This window comes from Ochotona curzoniae, unplaced genomic scaffold, assembly GCF_017591425.1.
Source record: "Ochotona curzoniae isolate NIBS_2020 unplaced genomic scaffold, NIBS_Ocur_1.0 scaffold_2587, whole genome shotgun sequence".
NCBI lineage: Eukaryota > Metazoa > Chordata > Mammalia > Lagomorpha > Ochotonidae > Ochotona > Ochotona curzoniae.
The window spans coordinates 7686852-7703598 of NW_024467096.1; the positions used below are offsets into that span (position 1 = coordinate 7686852).

General features: G+C 42.5%; 1 protein-coding gene across 6 annotated transcripts in view; it reads left to right on the top strand.

Annotated features, from left to right (window-relative positions):
• The window catches only part of ATP13A3 (ATPase 13A3), a 90327-nt gene that overhangs the window by 35782 nt on the left and 37798 nt on the right, over positions 1–16747 (top strand). For 5 of the 6 annotated variants that reach the window (XM_041003017.1, XM_041003016.1, XM_041003018.1 and 2 more), the window contains 6 exons: positions 1928–2059; positions 3336–3515; positions 3656–3813; positions 5157–5345; positions 6229–6290; positions 10829–10979. In XM_041003017.1, the coding sequence (XP_040858951.1) occupies positions 1928–2059; positions 3336–3515; positions 3656–3813; positions 5157–5345; positions 6229–6290; positions 10829–10979 (872 nt within the window). The remainder of the gene's footprint in view (positions 1–1927; positions 2060–3335; positions 3516–3655; positions 3814–5156; positions 5346–6228; positions 6291–10828; positions 10980–16747) is intronic. The other variant, XM_041003021.1, reaches the window with a different exon arrangement.

The following is a 16747-nucleotide window of genomic DNA, read 5'->3' on the forward strand; positions in this document are numbered from 1 at the left end:
AGAGAGAGAGAGAAAGAAAGAAAGATCCTCTAACTGCTGATTCACTGCCCAGGTGGCCACAGTGGCTGGAACTGAGCCAGTCAGAAGCCAGGAGCCAGGAGCTTCTTCTGGGTCTCTATGCGGGTACAGGGTCCCAAGGCTTTGGGCTGTCAGCATTGCTTTCCCAGGCCACAGGCAGGGAGCTGGATGAGAAAAGAGCAGCCCGGATTAGAATCTGCACTCATATGGGATCCCAGTGGATGCATGGCGAGGACTTTAGCCACTAGGCTTTCAGCCTGGGCCCACACTCATTATTTTGAAAACTAAAAATGTGTTTGGATTCCTGAGTTTCTTTGAAGTTCTTTCAGTTATGTAAAACAGTGTTTTTGTACAGTGTGGCAGTTACTGTGCCAGGCTCTGTTGACCTAGTTTTGTTTCAGTTACAGGTGATGATTAGTAGCAACAAAAGGGTGATATATTCCATGATAAAGATCAAATGGCTTACATATTAGAGAGATAGGGAGAGCACATTAACTGGTACGTGTCAGGGCTGACTGGGTTTTTTTTTTTTTTTTTCTGAAAGGCAAAGGGAGAAACACTCCTTTATTCACTCCCTGAATGCCTGTAACACCCAGTAAGTATAGGCCTAGCTGAAACTAAAAACCAGAAATCTCATCCTGGTCTCCCACTTGGGTGGCAGCGGCCCAGGTACTGGGGGAATTTTCTTTTGCCTTCCCAGCCGCATTTGCAGAAAGCTGGATCTGAAGTGAAGTTCGTGGGACTTGAACCAGTGCTCTAATAGGGGATGTAGGTGTTCTGAGTAACAGCTTAAATAAACTGCTCCACTACTGTACAAGCCATCAGGAATACCTTCTTTGATTTTTTTTTTTTTAAGATTTATTAATTTGGAAGAGTTCTATATGGATAGATAGTCTTCCATTGCTTGTTCACTCGTCAGTAATCACAGTGACCAGACTGGGCCAGGCCAAAGGCAGGAGCCAGATTTCTTATGTGGGCAGCAGTGGTCTAAGTACTTAGGCCGTCTGCTTTCTTGGGCACATGAGCAGGGATATGAAGTGGAGCAGTCAGGACTTGAACCAGCACCCATATGGGATGCTAGCATAGCGTGGTGGTTTAATTGCTATTCACAGTGTTCCTAATGAAATGATTTTAAGTGGGCATTGTTTGAATTTGGTGAAGATAGATGAGGGTATGCATTTGGTCAGTGGTTAATACAGTACTTTTGATACACTTTCCCCATTTGGAATGCTTGGTTTCCATTCCCAGCTCCATATCTAGTACCAACTTCTTGCTAATGTGTACTCTTGGAGATAATAGGTGATGCAAGTAGATGGGCTCCTGGCACCCAGGTAGGAGACTTGGGATGAGTTCCTGGCTCCTGGCTCCTGGTTCCAGCTTGCCCCAACCCTAGATGTTGCTGCTATTTGGAGAGTGCACCAACAGCTAGGCTGTCTCTCTGGCTTTCAGATAAAATAATTTTTTTTTTAAATAATGAGAAAGTTGGTAATGTGAAGGTAAAAGACAGAAAGGAGTCCAAATGCTAAAGGTCTTTAACTTGGAGATTGTGTGCTCATGATCAGAACTGAAAGGAATTCAGTGGGCCATATGTAACACTAAGTAATGGACAAGTTTCTAAGGGATGCTGGGGAAGTTGGGTTCAACCCAAAGGCTGTGGGATGCTTGAAAGGTTTTAAGCAGGGTGGTGGTATGAAAATATTTGCTTTTTTAGAAAAAAAGTGTTCTGACTTTTGTGTTCAAACTGGTGTAGAGAGAAGTTTTGGAGGAGAAATGAGGTAAGTTTGAAAAATACTTAAGACATTGGACAGGTTTTAGTGATGATTAATTTGCTCAGATTAGGTGAGTGTTGAGTAGATCATTGCCTTTTTTTTTCCCAAGTTACAAATTTCCCCTCTTTTTTCAAATTTAGAAATAGAAGAGATCTTTTCCACAGACCTTGTGCCAGGAGATGTCATGGTCATTCCATTAAATGGGACAGTTATGCCTTGTGATGCAGTGCTTATAAATGGCACCTGCATTGTGAATGAAAGCATGTTAACAGGTAAATGAAAGTGAATGAATCCATTTCTGCATTATGCTTCGACATGGTACTGAGTAATTCCCTGTGCTGCCGGCTGTATCTCTCAGCCTGCCTCTGCTCACTGTTTGAGGCCATGGTTGTAGTTAGGGAGGAGGAAAGAAATCCTTTGCTTGTGGAGATCTTGTTTCCCTACTTATGTAAGAAAACACGAGTTAAGATTTCAAACGTTGGCCTTGCTTCCCTTTGGAAATTCACAATCTGGAAGGAGAGTTTTATATCTTTTTAAAAATTGTGTGGTTTGTTATCAGTCTAGCAAGAAAAAGATTCCCACATAGTGCATCTTGAAATTGTTGATTCTTATCTTAAAACAAATACACAGAAAATTTCTGTACACTTGCCTCTCAAGCACGAAGTATGAATGCTACAGAGAATTCACTCTTTTTGAAATCCTGTTAGAAGATTCATTTGAAAGGCAGAGTGATGGAGAGACACACACCCACACACACAGAACTCTTCATCCAGTGATTGTCATTGTCAGATGTAGGCAGTAGCTGATTGAGGGCCAGGTGGAAGTCAGGAATCGGGAACTTCAGTTGGGGGCGGGGGAGGTTCTCCCATGTGTACTCAGGTTCCCGAGAACTCAGGCCGTCCTTTGCTGCTTCCCTAGGCACATTAACAGGAAGCTGGGTTAGAAATGGAGTAGTTGGGACATGAACTAGCAGTCTGAACTGGGATGTGTGTGTATCACAAGTGACAACTTCACCCGTTGTGCCACAATGCGCACCTTGAATATTTTAAAGAGAATCTTGTTATTTGATAGGATTTGGAAGGATTTGAAAGGATTCCCACACCTACGCACTTCTCTTCTCTCCCTTGCCTAGAAACCTTTTCTGTTCCATGAAAGGAGAGAAATGGGGAGTGTGCGTGTGTGTGTTTGTGTGTGTATGTGTGTAAGGGTAGTAAGTCTTCATACTTCTTGTCTTTGTGGTAACTTTTCCATTCTAGTAGTCGAGAGCAAAAAAATGAGGTAATTTTGTCTGACAACATAATTTTGAAATATATGCATTTTAGTTGTAAACCACTTTTTGAAATTACTGTTAAGAGTCAACAATATTAGGTGGGGAAATTGGCAGACAAAAAGGTAATTCATTAAGTTATGTGATTCGTGTCTATAGCTCTGTATTTTATTGTAAAGAGCGTAGCAACATTTAGGATATTTAATATATTTGGGGTGTTTGATAATGATTTCTGTGCTTTCTTACATTGATGTTTTAATGAATTTTTCCCTTCTTTCTAGGAGAAAGTGTTCCAGTGACAAAGACTAATTTGCCAAATCCTGCAGTGGATGTTAAAGGAAGCGGAGACGAATTATATAGCCCTGAAACACATAAACGACACACTTTGTTTTGTGGGACCACTGTCATTCAGACTCGTTTCTATACTGGAGAACTTGTCAAAGCCATAGTAGTTAGAACAGGTAGAAGAAAATGTTTAAACTTGTCTTACAAGTTTTAGCATATGATACCTGCTGAATGTTTTAAGAAAAGAATGTTGTTTGAGAAGTAGTTTTCATTTCCTTGTAAAAGTGTGACTTCTTTTCCTCTAATTTTTTGCAAGGATTTAGTACTTCCAAAGGACAACTTGTCCGTTCCATATTGTATCCCAAACCAACTGATTTCAAACTCTACAGAGATGCATACTTGTTCCTTCTGTGTCTTGTGGCAGTGGCAGGCATCGGATTCATCTACACTATTATCAATAGTGTTCTAAATGAGGTATTTATCTCTGTTGGCTTTGATTCTTAATCATCGTAAGTGGCTATTGAGGGTTTTCAGGGGCTGGTGAGATTGGAAGAACCTAGAATGTTTAAGCTAATCTGATTTTAATTAGTTTAGTTCCTAGTGTCATACGGCTTTTTAAAAGTTATGGTATCAGAGAGCTGAGAAGAAAGAAGGGTCTCGGTGTGGTGGCCTAGCAGCCAAAGTCTACCTTGAACATGCCAGGATCCCATATTGACACTAGTTCTAATCTCATCAGCCCCGCTTCTCATCCAGCTCCCTGCTTGTGGCCTGGGAAAGCAGTCCAGGACAGCCCAAAGCCTTGGGTTCCTGCACCTGTGTGGGAGACCTGAAGGAGGTTTCTGGCTCCTGGCTTTGGATTGGCGCAGCACTGGCTGTTGTGGTCACTTGGGGAGTGAATGATTGGATGGAAGGTCTTCCTCTCTGTCTCTCCTCATCTCTGCTTATCTGACTTTGCAATAACAATAAATAAATCTTTAAAAAAATGTTCCAGGAGAAGAACTTCCATTGAAGCTCCTGACTCCTGGCTTTGGATCAGCTCTGCTCCAGCCATTGTGGCCACTTGAGTGAACTAGTGGATGAAACATTCTCTCTCTCTCTCTCTCCTTCTGTCTTTAAATTTGCCCTTCACATAAAAACAGAGCTTTAAAAAATTGTTTTACTTTTAAAGACCTTGCTAACTTATTCTTTTTTTATTTTTTGTTTTTTCTTTTTGTTTCTTTTAACTTATTCATTACCATTTATTTATTTGAAAAAGAACTTCTATCTGATTGTTTACTCCCCACATGGCCACAACAGCTGGGACTGTGTCAAGCTGAAGCCAGGATCCCACAATATCTAGTTCTCCCATGTGGGTATAAGAGCCTAAGCACCTGTGCCATTAGTAGGGAGCTGACTAGAAGTGGAACAGCTGAGACACAAGGATAGCAGCATTGCAGGTAGTGGTTTCACTCACTGTACCACGGTGCTGGCCGCTTAGTTTTCTGTTCCCTGGAGAGACTCACAGGGTGGTGCTTACAGGATAAGCCACTTCCTGACAGTGCTTGTAGAACCTGAGTTATGTGTGTTGTGTGTGAAGGATGCAAGGGTTTTACAATGAGAGACTTTTCCTTTACAGTTGCTATTGGTCTGTGATCCGTTGACAATTGAACTTTATAATTGAACTTTATAATTTGCGGAATCTCTGAAGGAAAAAAATTATGTACAGTTAATAAATGTATGCATATATACTGATACACAAAATTCAAATTTTTACTGAGTCAATATTCAACTTAGTTAGCATCTAATACTGTGTTTTTGACATTTTGTGTTCATTTTAGGTAGAAGTTGGGGTAATAATTATTGAATCTCTTGATATCATTACAATCACTGTGCCACCTGCACTTCCTGCTGCAATGACTGCTGGTATTGTATATGCTCAGAGAAGATTGAAAAAAATTGGCATTTTCTGTATCAGTCCCCAAAGGATTAATATCTGTGGACAGCTGAATCTTGTTTGCTTTGACAAGGTTGGGCCAATTTCATCATCATCCTCAAAAGTTAACTTGTAGCTTTAAAATATGTGGAATCTGCTTTCCTGGTTTTTTTTTGGTCTGCTAATATGCATATGGTAATGCACCTCTGACTTTTCCTCTTCTTTTTGTAATACGTGTCATTTTTATGTATTTACTATTTCCTCAATTCTTACTCTTTTGGAATATATGTAAATCTACAGTGGGCTAATTTACCTCCAGATTGAACATGATCCTGCCTATTTCTAGATAGTTCTTATGTAATAGAACAGTCTCTATATAGCAGTAATTGCTGTGCTTTTATTGTGATTTATGGTGTTAGTGTTTGCCGAATGATGTTGAATGTAAGTTTAAAAGCTCTTAACTTTACTCACCTCATAGTTTTTCTGTAAATATTTTGAGCCCCACCTACATAGTGCAATGCTACCATGAAACTGTAAACTTAGAGTTGTCTTTATCTAATATCTACTGTAGATTTCCCTGCCTATCTTAAAAATATCTCAAACTTGTACAATATATATATTTTTCACATAATACAAATAGAAATCACATTGATAATGTTAATATGTAATGCTTGATTTTCATTGCTTCTCAGTTCTCAGTCTTTTTTTTTAATTTAAAGCTGGATCATGTACGACCTAAATTGGGCCGATTGCTTCCTTCTGAAGTCATTTCACTTGGTCTCCTTGGCTTATTACATCCTGAACCCTCACTCTTTTGTAGGCTGGTTAATAGATTGACTGGTATATTTCACCGGTTTTTCCTGAACTCTTCAGTATGTCCATGACATATAGTTTTAATGGTGTGTTCTGTTTTGAGGTGTTATCCTTACTCTGCTGCATGTGAATTCCTTTTTTTTTTTTTTTTTTTTTTTCTCCAGACAGGAACTCTCACTGAAGATGGTTTAGATCTTTGGGGGATTCAACGAGTGGAAAATACACGGTAAATATGCACCATAGATGATTGATTTTTTAGAGAAAATTTTGGAGTTAGCATTTTGCTTGAAAGGCAAAGGGATCTTTTATCCGTTCGTTCATTTGCCAAATGCTTGCATGGGAAATGGGTCAGGCAGAAGGCAGAAGCTTAGAACTTTATCAGGTCTTCCCCCTAAGAGCAACAGGGGCCCAGGTGCTTGAGCAATTCTGTGCTGCCTTCTAGGATGAGTATTAGCAAGAAGCTGGATTGGACGCAGGATAGCTGGCACTCGAAGCAGGGCTTTTCTTCTGGGATGATGGCATCACAAGCAGTGACTTAAGCTGCTGCACCCAATGTCCACCCCAATTATTTGATTTTCAATAAATGTTTTAAGATGCAAGATTCAAACACATACAAAGTAACATAACAACTATAACTGTGTAACTGTCATCAAGATTAAACAGTTGACATCTTAGCATATTCATACTTGCTTCAGATATCTTTTTTTTCCCCCTTTTGAGATTTACTTTTTTATTGGGAAGGCAGATTTACAAAGAGGAGGAAAGACAGAAAAATCTTCTATCTACTGGTTCACTGTTCAAATGGCCATAATGGCTGGAGCTGAGTCAATTCAAAGCCAGGAGCCAAGAGCTTCTTCCTGGTCTCCCATCTGTGTGCAGGATCTCTAGGCTTTGGGTCATCCTTCACTGCTTTCCCAGGCCACAAGCAGGGAGCTGGATGGGAAGGGAAGTAGCTGGACATGTATTGACACCCATATGGGCTCCTGGTGCTTGAAAGAGAAGAATTGGCCAATTAAGCTATTGTTCTGTTCCCCAGATATCTTTAAAAGATTAAAATACTTTAGAAATTGTTAATGTCTTACTCTGTCCCGTTTTTCTTAGTACCATTCTAAGTGGTTTTGGCTTTTACATATTTTATATTTTCATTGTATGCATAATTTATAAATAAACATGAGAGTATCTTGAAAAGCTTTTATAAAGTGAAACTAAAAGGTAATTTGATTTTGGTAGACATAGATTTGTTTTTTGCTTTTTAGAGATTCATTTTTATTTATTTGAAAAGCATATTGACTGAGAGGGAGAAAAGAATGGGAAGGTAGAAGGAGAGTGCACAGTGCTGTCCGTTTGCTGGTTCACTCCCAGATGTCTGCAGCAGCTGGGTCTGCTCTGGGTGGAAGGCAGGAGCCCAGGTGTTTGGGCCATCATCTGTTGTTTTCCCAGACGCATTAGCAGGCAGCTGGATGGGAGGCTGAGTAGCAAGACTTGAACCATCCTTCAATATAGAATGGCAGCACAGCAGGCAGCTTAACTTGCTGTGCCAGAATGTAGGCCCTGCATACTTGTTAAAATACACATTTTGCATATTGAAGGTTCTCTCTTAAAATGAGTGATAACCTGTCCATCTGTTCCTGCTGCCTTTTCCCCTTAAGTGTTGATATGTACAGGTCAGATTTAATGTCATTACTCTGTGGTATTCCAATTTATGATTAGAATGTGGTAGGTGTCTTTTAGTAAGGGACAGTTTATTTCTGCTTTCCCTCACCCCCGGTACTTTCACAAATCACATTGTAATTAAAATTAAAATGGCTGGAGTCTCGGTAAGGTAGGTCCTATGGTCAGTGCTGGTTACAGGCACACGGGAAATCTCACCTAAAGGGTTTTGTCTCATTGCTCTCTTTCTGAGAACTGCTGAATTTCATTGTGGAGACATTAGTAGTTGTCTAACTTTAAAAGTGACTTTACTTCAATCTTTGTCAAATTTGTTTGTGCCAAATGAATGGATTTCTTATAAAATTTCTTTTCCTTGTGACTTTATTGGCATCCCTAATTAACAAATCTGAGCATCTTTTGTGTTTTTGGAAGGAGGGTCGTTTTACACATTTCAGTATTGCATTATCTCTTAATTTTTTTGGTTACGTTATTAGTCGCTAGTGTATCCATTGTTAGTATTCCTTTGTGTTTTCTCGATTGTATTTATCAATACTGTGTATTGCAAATACAATAATCTCTTGCTCATCTATTTTCGTCTTTGAAGTTTGGAAGCTTCACTACTGTAGTTGTGCTTTTACTTATTGGTTTATACAATAGAAGAGAGGATGTTATTTGGTATTTTCAGTAATTCTTGTGTCTTTAATTTTTATAACCTAGTGAATTTACTAACCTCCAGTACTGCATGTTACCTTTCATTCTTAGCTCTGTACTAGCTTTCTTAGTGTTTTCCATGTAGATCTTTACCTGTTGGTTTTTTGTGTGCTACTGTGCTCCCTTTTGTTCAAATATATTTGAAATTATATGAACCCGAGACAAATTAACATGCCCATTTCAGATGTGGAAATATCCAAATAAACTTTCTTGCCCAACGTATGGTTTGGACCCAACAAAAGGGAAAACCAAGCATGAGGGAAAGAGCATAACAGAAGAGAAATAGGTTGAACGTTTCCTGGGTTTATGAAAACATATATCCTTAGAATCCAGAAGTAAAATGGAATTCATATGCAAATTAAAAAAACAAGTTGAAATGCATATATCAAGGGTGAAGAATTAAATTTAGAGTGACAGGCAAAGAAGGAGATTAGCAAAGCAACAATGACTCTTTAGCAGCAAGAACAAGAAGGCTAAGGTGAGAGTAAAACAAAATTAATTATAGTATAGTTATAAAGAAGAGAATTTAATTCACAGGAATGGGATACAAGAATTAACAGAAAAGTGTGTAAACAGAAAAATCTATGCATATAGGTTATATAAAACCAAAATCATAATGTTGCATATTACATAATAATAAATATCAGGAAGAGAGAGGAGGAGCCAGCTCAGTCCACTGTGCAGCAGTCCCTATCCAAACAAGCTTACTTGTTATTTTGGTTTGTGAGTGAAGTTTTTTCTCGTTTACTCTTCTCGCAAAATACATAGGTATTCACCCACAATTGCCTTTTTTTGTATGAGTGTAATTCTGTCAGTACTAATTCCCTCTTTATGTGGATCCAGGACTTTATTTGTTGTTCTTGTGTAGATATAGAAACCCATGTCCCCGGGACTAGGGGGAGGAGCTTTCTCTGGTTCTTGCCTGGTGCCGACTTTGGGTCCCCACCCTCTCTCGTAATGACCATCAGGATCGCTCCAGAAACCCCCCAAAACAAACTAACAAATAAACAAACAAAAAAACCCCTAGAATAGATAGAGAACAACAAGGAAAGCTTAGAAACAGGAAACAGGCAGTGAGGATGCACTTATAACTCACTGGGTGGGACACACAGATTAGTTACTCCTCACTAGGTTTTTTTTTTTTTTTTAAAGATTTATTTTTATTATTTTTTTATTGGAAAAGCAGATATACAGAGAGGAGGAGAGACAGAGAAGAAGATCTTCCATCCGATGATTCACTCCCCAAGTGAGCGCAACGGGTCGATACTATGCCAATCCGAATCCAGGAGCCTCTTCCGGGTCTCGCACCCGGGTGCAGGGTCCCAAAGCTTTGGGCCGTCCTCGACTGCTTTCCCAGGCCACAGGCAGGGAGCTGGAAGGGAAGCAGGGCTGCCTGGATTAGAACCGGCGCCCATATGGGATCCCGGGCGTGCAAGGCGAGGACCTTAACCACTTGCGCCACCACCTTGCACGCCCGCTCACTAGGGTTTTGAAGATTTCTCTGCACACCCCTCCTAAAATTGTTCACCTAAACTGTTAACGTATGTCTTGTTAGAGTTATAGACTACCTGAAAAACAGCCAGGTTCTGCAAAATCGTGCATCAACGCTATGAACTGCTAAATACTAAAATTAAAATAGACATGAGACAGCTGAATAGTAATCTATAGCCATTTTAAGGTGTATAGAACCCAATTGTATAAACTAATAATTGTAACATCAATGTAGAAGTCATAGGATGTGGTTCAGAACTTGCACTCTTTTTTTTCTCTCTCTCTCTCTCTCTCTCTGTCTCTCTCTCTTTTAACATGCTGGTTACACAATACCATGACAACTAATTCCATTACGTTATAAATTGTTACTGATATAATGTCGGGGTTTTTAATTGATTGGGATGATACTCTGTCAGCTCTACCTTCAGACCAGAGACGGTCTCCCCAAGAAACTGCTGAACTTATCTGCACAATAAGATGATGGACTCTATGCTTTGTAGTTGCTTGCAAGTAAAGCATCTCAACTGAATCTGAACTGTAGTAATGCAACAAGAATCCACCATGGGGGGGGGAGCGGTTTGGGGGAGGAAAGGGGGGAATTCCAGAGCCTATAAAACTATGTCACAAAATGTAATGTAATCAATAAAAAATAAATTAAAAAACAAACAAACAAACAAAGAAACCCATGCCTCTGGGATTCAAAGAAAGACCTCCCCTTCCTCACCACAGCAGCTCAAGCTCCTGCCCTCTGATGTTCTTTTTTCCTGTGTTCCTGGCGCTTGAAAATTTCTGTTACAAGCTTAGTTTGATTTAAAATAATTATTTTTTATTTAGAAAACCTGAAAAGATAGCCTAGAAAATTGTCTTAGTTCTTAGAACTTATAAATCTGATTCACTGTATTTTCTGTTTAGATTTCTTTTACCAGAAGAAAATGTTTGCAATGAGATGTTGGTAAAATCTCAGTTTGTTGCTTGTATGGCTACATGCCATTCACTTACAAGAATTGAAGGAGTGCTTTCTGGAGATCCACTCGATTTGAAAATGTTTGAAGCCATTGGATGGGTGAGTTCAAAACTGTAAAGTGACTTTAAGAGCATAATAAAACTCTTTATAGAAAGATGATTTCTCCTAGTTGTTTTGATGATAGTCTTACATATTACATGGGTCCTAAATGGAACTATATAGTTTCCAAAAATATGTCACTGGGGAAATAAATACAATTATGTAAAAATCATTGATATAACTTAGACAATTTTTTAAATAATTTATTTTGTTTTTTATGATATTTACATAGTTAAGAGGAATGCACACCTATGTGGACCACTGCATAGGGTCAAGGAATGAGGGAAAGTGGATGCAACAACTGTCTCCAGTCCCGGGGAGAGAAGGAGAGGAAGCCAATCCCAGCTGCCCAATTGCTTCAGTTGCCACCCGATGTCATCCGAGGGTCCCCTATGTGAAGCATATTCCAAGGGCACTGCTCAAGTGGTTTTGATAATTCTGATACGCTGTTGACTTTGTTGCTCCAAGATTATGGAAATTCTTCCAGGGATAATTGGCTGACAGAGTCTAGCTTAGAGACTCCACTGGCCCAGATACTTGCTGACTAGGAGACTTGTCCAATTTGTTCTGCCCTCCGTAGTACTAGACAACCTGTGCAGGCCTCTGAGCTGGTTGTCATGATCCCCATGTGCATTTGGACATGCTGTCTGCTGCACAGACTTCAGCAACCGAGGATATCCAGTTCTGTTACTTGCACTCCACAGTCAGACCACACATGCTGTGATTTTTTTCCCTGCTGTTTGGAGTTCTGAGTCCAGTGATCCAGTTGGGTGGGAAAGCCCCAAAGAAACCTTGCCAGAGGTGAGCCCAGGCTTGACTCAGCCAGTGTGGGGTCCAGTTGAGTCCATCACCCACATCAGCCTAGACGTACTGGTGGTTGGAGTTGCCTGGTCATTTCTGTCCCCAGCCCCATTTCGATTCAAAAACCAGTGGATGCTGCAGTTCAGTCCCTGGCTGCCCTCCACACACTCTGCCCTCACACACACACACACACCAGTGGGAACTGCAGCCTAGTTAGAGTAAGTCTCAGCAGCTTCTACTGGACTTGCCCCCACCCCTGATTCCTGCATATTTCAGTGTGTGCAGGATAGTGGCCCATTCGCTCCCCCTCCCCATTTGGCTCTTATGCATATCAATGGGTTTTGTAGCCTGGCTCAGCCCAACCAATCCCACACTCCAGTCCACACTCATGACTGTGGGTACCACTGCCTTTCCAGCTAGGTCCATGCCCGGCACTGGTTCTTATGCTCACCATGGGAGCTGCAGCAGATCAGAGGGGGAGTCTATAACTTTGCTGCTATGCTTACTCCCAGCCCCTTATCTTACACTTTCCAGCTGGTTATGCAGTCTAGCCTAACAGGACTTCCTCCAAGTTCTAGCACCTACTAGCCAGTACTACATGAAAGTCCAACCAGCTTGAATTCACTCTGGCTCGTGAATAAAGCATGGGATATGGTTGCTTAGCCTAGCCTGGCTTTCCCCCTAACCCAGATCATGTGCAGGCTGGAGGATTTTGTAGCTCTGCCCAGTTTGGAATGCCCTTCCTCCTGTCCTTAATATAAATTGGCTGGTGTTTTAGCCCAACATGGCCTTTTCACATTTGGCAATGTGTGCTATGAACTGGCTTAGGCTAGCCCACCCCCAGACCTGACCCACACATATACTGGTGGGTATTGTAACATGGTCTGGTCTAGGCTGCTCCCAGCTTGGTTCTTGCATTCACTTGTAGGGACTGTGTCCTGGAAGAAGAGTTCCCCAAGCTCTTCTATCAGGTCACCTACAAGTAGCAGATCTTGTGCACACTGGTGGGTTCTTGCTCCAGCCAGACTTGGCCCACCTCCTGTCCTTGCAGGTATGGCAGCTTTGCCTGACTAACCCGCATCCATTCTGGCTCTCGTTGTTGGGTGTTACATCCCAGCCCAGTATGGCCCGCCCGCTTAGACCCAGCTCCTGCATGGTTCGGAGGTTGCCGGGACCTTGCCCAGCCTGTCCTACACGTGCTCTGGCTTCTGTGAGCATTAACAGGCTGGGAGTCTAGCCCAGTGTGGCACACCTCAGACTCAATCCACATCTATGCTGAGGGATGCTACAGCCATGCCAGCTCAGTTTGGCACCATCATTCTTGTTTTGTTTTTTATTAATTTTTAAAATTTTTGACAATCTTTACATAGTTAATTAGGGTAAAAAGGTTCAAGGGCTATAGGAAAGTGGGTAAGACTATTATTTCCATATGATTTCCTTCATGTTTAAAAGGGGGGTACTAAGGGAGAAGGCCTACCCAATTTCCCACACTCCCCAAGTCCCAGATATAGAGCATGCTCCGAGGTTCTTGCCCAAGTGGTTTTAAAGTTCACCACTTTTTTTATTTTGTTTTTAATGCAAGTTCTTTTTTTTTTTTTAAGATTTATTTATTTTTATTACAAAGTCAGATATACAGAGAGGAGGAGAGATAGAAAGGAAGATCTTCCGTCTGATGATTCACTCCCCAAGTGAGTGCAATGGCTGATGCTGTGCCGGTCCGAAGCCGGGAACCAGGAACCTATTCCGGGTATCCCACACGAGTGCAGCGTCCCAAGGCTTTGGGCCATCCTCGACTGCTTTCCCAGGCCACAAGCAGGGAGCTGGATGGGAAGTGGAGCTGCCGGGATTAGAACCGGCACCCATATGGGATCCTGGGGCGTTCAAGGTGAGGACTTTAGCTGCTAGGCCACGCTGTCAGGCCCAATAGTTCCCCAGTTATGAATTGCTGCCAATCTTGCCACTCCGAGCATGATGAGTGGCACCATCATTCTTGCTCTCACGGTCACCAGCAGGAACTGCAGCCCAGCCTGGGCGTTCCCTTAACTGTATGACCAGGCTTGCTCCCAGCCACTGATCTTGCAGCTGTTGGTGGTTGCTTTCACCCAGCCTGGCATTGCCCATCACCTGTCTTTGTCATCAGATGCTGCAGTCTGGCCCGCCCACAGTCCCAATTTTTGTTGTTGCATGCTACAGCCTAGCCCTGCCCAGTTGGCCCTCATCCCTGGCTTCCATGAAAATCAGTAGTTGTGATATATCCTAGCATAGCCTGGCATGGCATGCACCCCATCCTAGCTCTTGTACATGCCAGTGTGCTATGTTTTGGCCTTACCCTACCTGGTCCTTCCCCACAGAGCCAACCCATACACCCACCAACAAGTGAAGCAGCCACCCTGGCCTGCCCAACACCCTGCTGACTCACATGCTTATCACTCGGAGTGACAGTCTGCCAGGGGAATTTCTCAAGTCCCGCCCCCAGGCCCACTCCCAGACCCAGATCTCACATTAGCCCGCAGGTCTAGACCCCTGTTTTTCAGTCTGCCCCCTAGTGTAGGCTTTTGTGTATGTTAGTGGATGTTGTGGCATGGTCCATCCCATTTGGGTGTACCAGTGGGTGCTACAGCCTGAACCAGCCTGGCCTGTTTTTAACCCCAGTTTCCTCAAGTAAGCCAGATGGTATGGCAGTCGTACATATGAGCCAACAAATTCCCCACAGACCCAATTCTCTTGTGAGCTGGTGAGTGTCATGGCCCAGCCTGACGTGGGCCACCATCCTGCCCCAATACTGGAGTCTAGCCAGCAGAGAGTGTTTGATACTAGCCAGCCCAACTCGGGTCTCCCATATGGCATGCACATTGGTTTGGCCATCAAAGATCCACTGGTTCTCAGCCTCCTTGTTTACCTTGCAGTGGCCTGCTTATTGGAGTCCCCCAGAAGTCCCTCCTTGCCTGTCAAGTTCTCCCTTAGCAGTCTTCCCCCCACAAATCCCCAGAACCCGTTCTGTGCGCAATCCACAGCCCTGCATACCCATGACCATGCAGATCCCCAAGCCCAGTCTTGCTGTGGTGTGCTGTGCCAATATGGAGCTTTGCCTGCCCAGACAGGGCCCACACACGTTTGCATGTGGGTGGGTCCACAGACCGTCTGCTAGCATACAGACATCTGTCCCCCACATGTCCTCAGAAAAAAAGAAAAAAGGGATAGGCAACTATGCTGGCACACTGATATAATTAACACAAACTTGGCATTAACCAGGCCCAGGATGTCTGCTAGCTATTAGCTGCTTTTCTCCCAGCAGTGTAACACCTGCCTAGATACAATGCAACATGGGCAGTTCATATAGGTGGGTATTTTGCTAATATAAATTCCCTTAATAGAAGTTGGCTATTTCAGGTCCCTATTTCATGATTATAAGATTAAAACAGCTGTTAGCACCTTATCAGTAGACTGAAAATAGGTGGAAGGATCGTAACTGACACAGTTTATTGGCCACATGCCATATTTTATAAAGCAGTCATGTGTCCTCTTTTATTTTGTATTTGTTCTGTATATAAACACATACATACTTGGTTGTTTTTTAACAATTTCCTTCTGTTTTTATCACTGATAATTTTAGTTTTTAAGCATTTGCCATTATTCCCTGGTTGTTAACATTTTATAGCATTTACTTCTTTTATAGATGCAATAATAATTTTTTTTTCAAGATTTACTCGTTTTTATTGGAAAGTCAGATTTTTTTTTTAAAGATTTATTTTTATTATTTTTTTTTATTGGAAAGGCAGATATACAGAGAGGAGAGATAGAGAGGAAGATCTTCCGTCTGATGATTCACTCCCCAAGTGAGCGCAACGGCCGGTACTGCGCCGATCCGAAGCCAGGAGCCTCTTCTGGGTCTCCCACGCAGGTGCAGGGTCCCAAAGCTTTGGGCTGTCCTCGACTGCTTTCCCAGGCCACAGGCAGGGAGCTGGAAGGGAAGAGGGGCTGCCGGGATAGAACCGGCACCCATATGGGATCCCGGGCGTGCAAGGCGAGGACCTTAACCACTACGCCACCGTGCCGGGCCCCGGAAAGTCAGAGTTACAGAGAGAAGGAGAAACAAAAAGATCCTGCATCTGCTGGTTTACTCCCCAAGTGGCCACAATGGCCGGAGCTGAGCCAGGAGCCTGTTTGGGGTTTCCCATGTAGGTGCAAGGTCCCAAGTCTTAGGCCATGCTCTACTGCTTTCCCAGGCCAGCAGGGAGCTGAATGGGAAGTGAAACAACTGGAGATGAACAAGTGCCCATATAGGATCCTGGCTGCTGCATGGCTGGGCCCAGTAATTGGTTTCATTTGTCATAATGGTCATTCACATTATGGACTGCAGTGTGATGTTTCAGTGAATGTATTCAGAGCTTATAGTGATTGGCTTTTTGCATCAGCTGATGGTTTAAGTGGTTGTGTCTTGTCACTCACACAGATCTGGATCGAGTTTCTAGTTCCTGACTTTATTCTGATCCAACCTTGGCTGTTGTGGGCATTTAGGAGGTTGGTCTGTCCTCCTTGTCCCTCTTTCAAATAAATTGAGAAACAAAGACAGTCTTCATAAAGTTTTCTTCTGGCTTCTGAGTTACCTCTTTTTTCTAATGTATGCTGCTGCTTTTGTTTGATCTGCTTGCTGCTTTTGGGTTTCACAGTGCATCTGGATTGTACCTTCTGGTTCCAGATGGAGGTCTGTTTGACTCTGGGTGGTCAGTAAGTTTGTTTTTCCTTGTCCTTGGGAACTTGGTTGGTCCTGAAGAGCACCTCCAGATTGGGAAGGCCAGGCCCTGCTGTGTTTGGAGTGTGGGGTCCAGGAACATTCTTGAGTGTCAGAGGAACAGTTCTATCCACTCCACAGTATTCCTGCCTCTGGAGCGCCATCCCTGTTGGGAGCAGCCCTAATTCCTGGCAGATGGGTAGCTAACAGTTTTGGAGAAGGATGCCTTATTTTT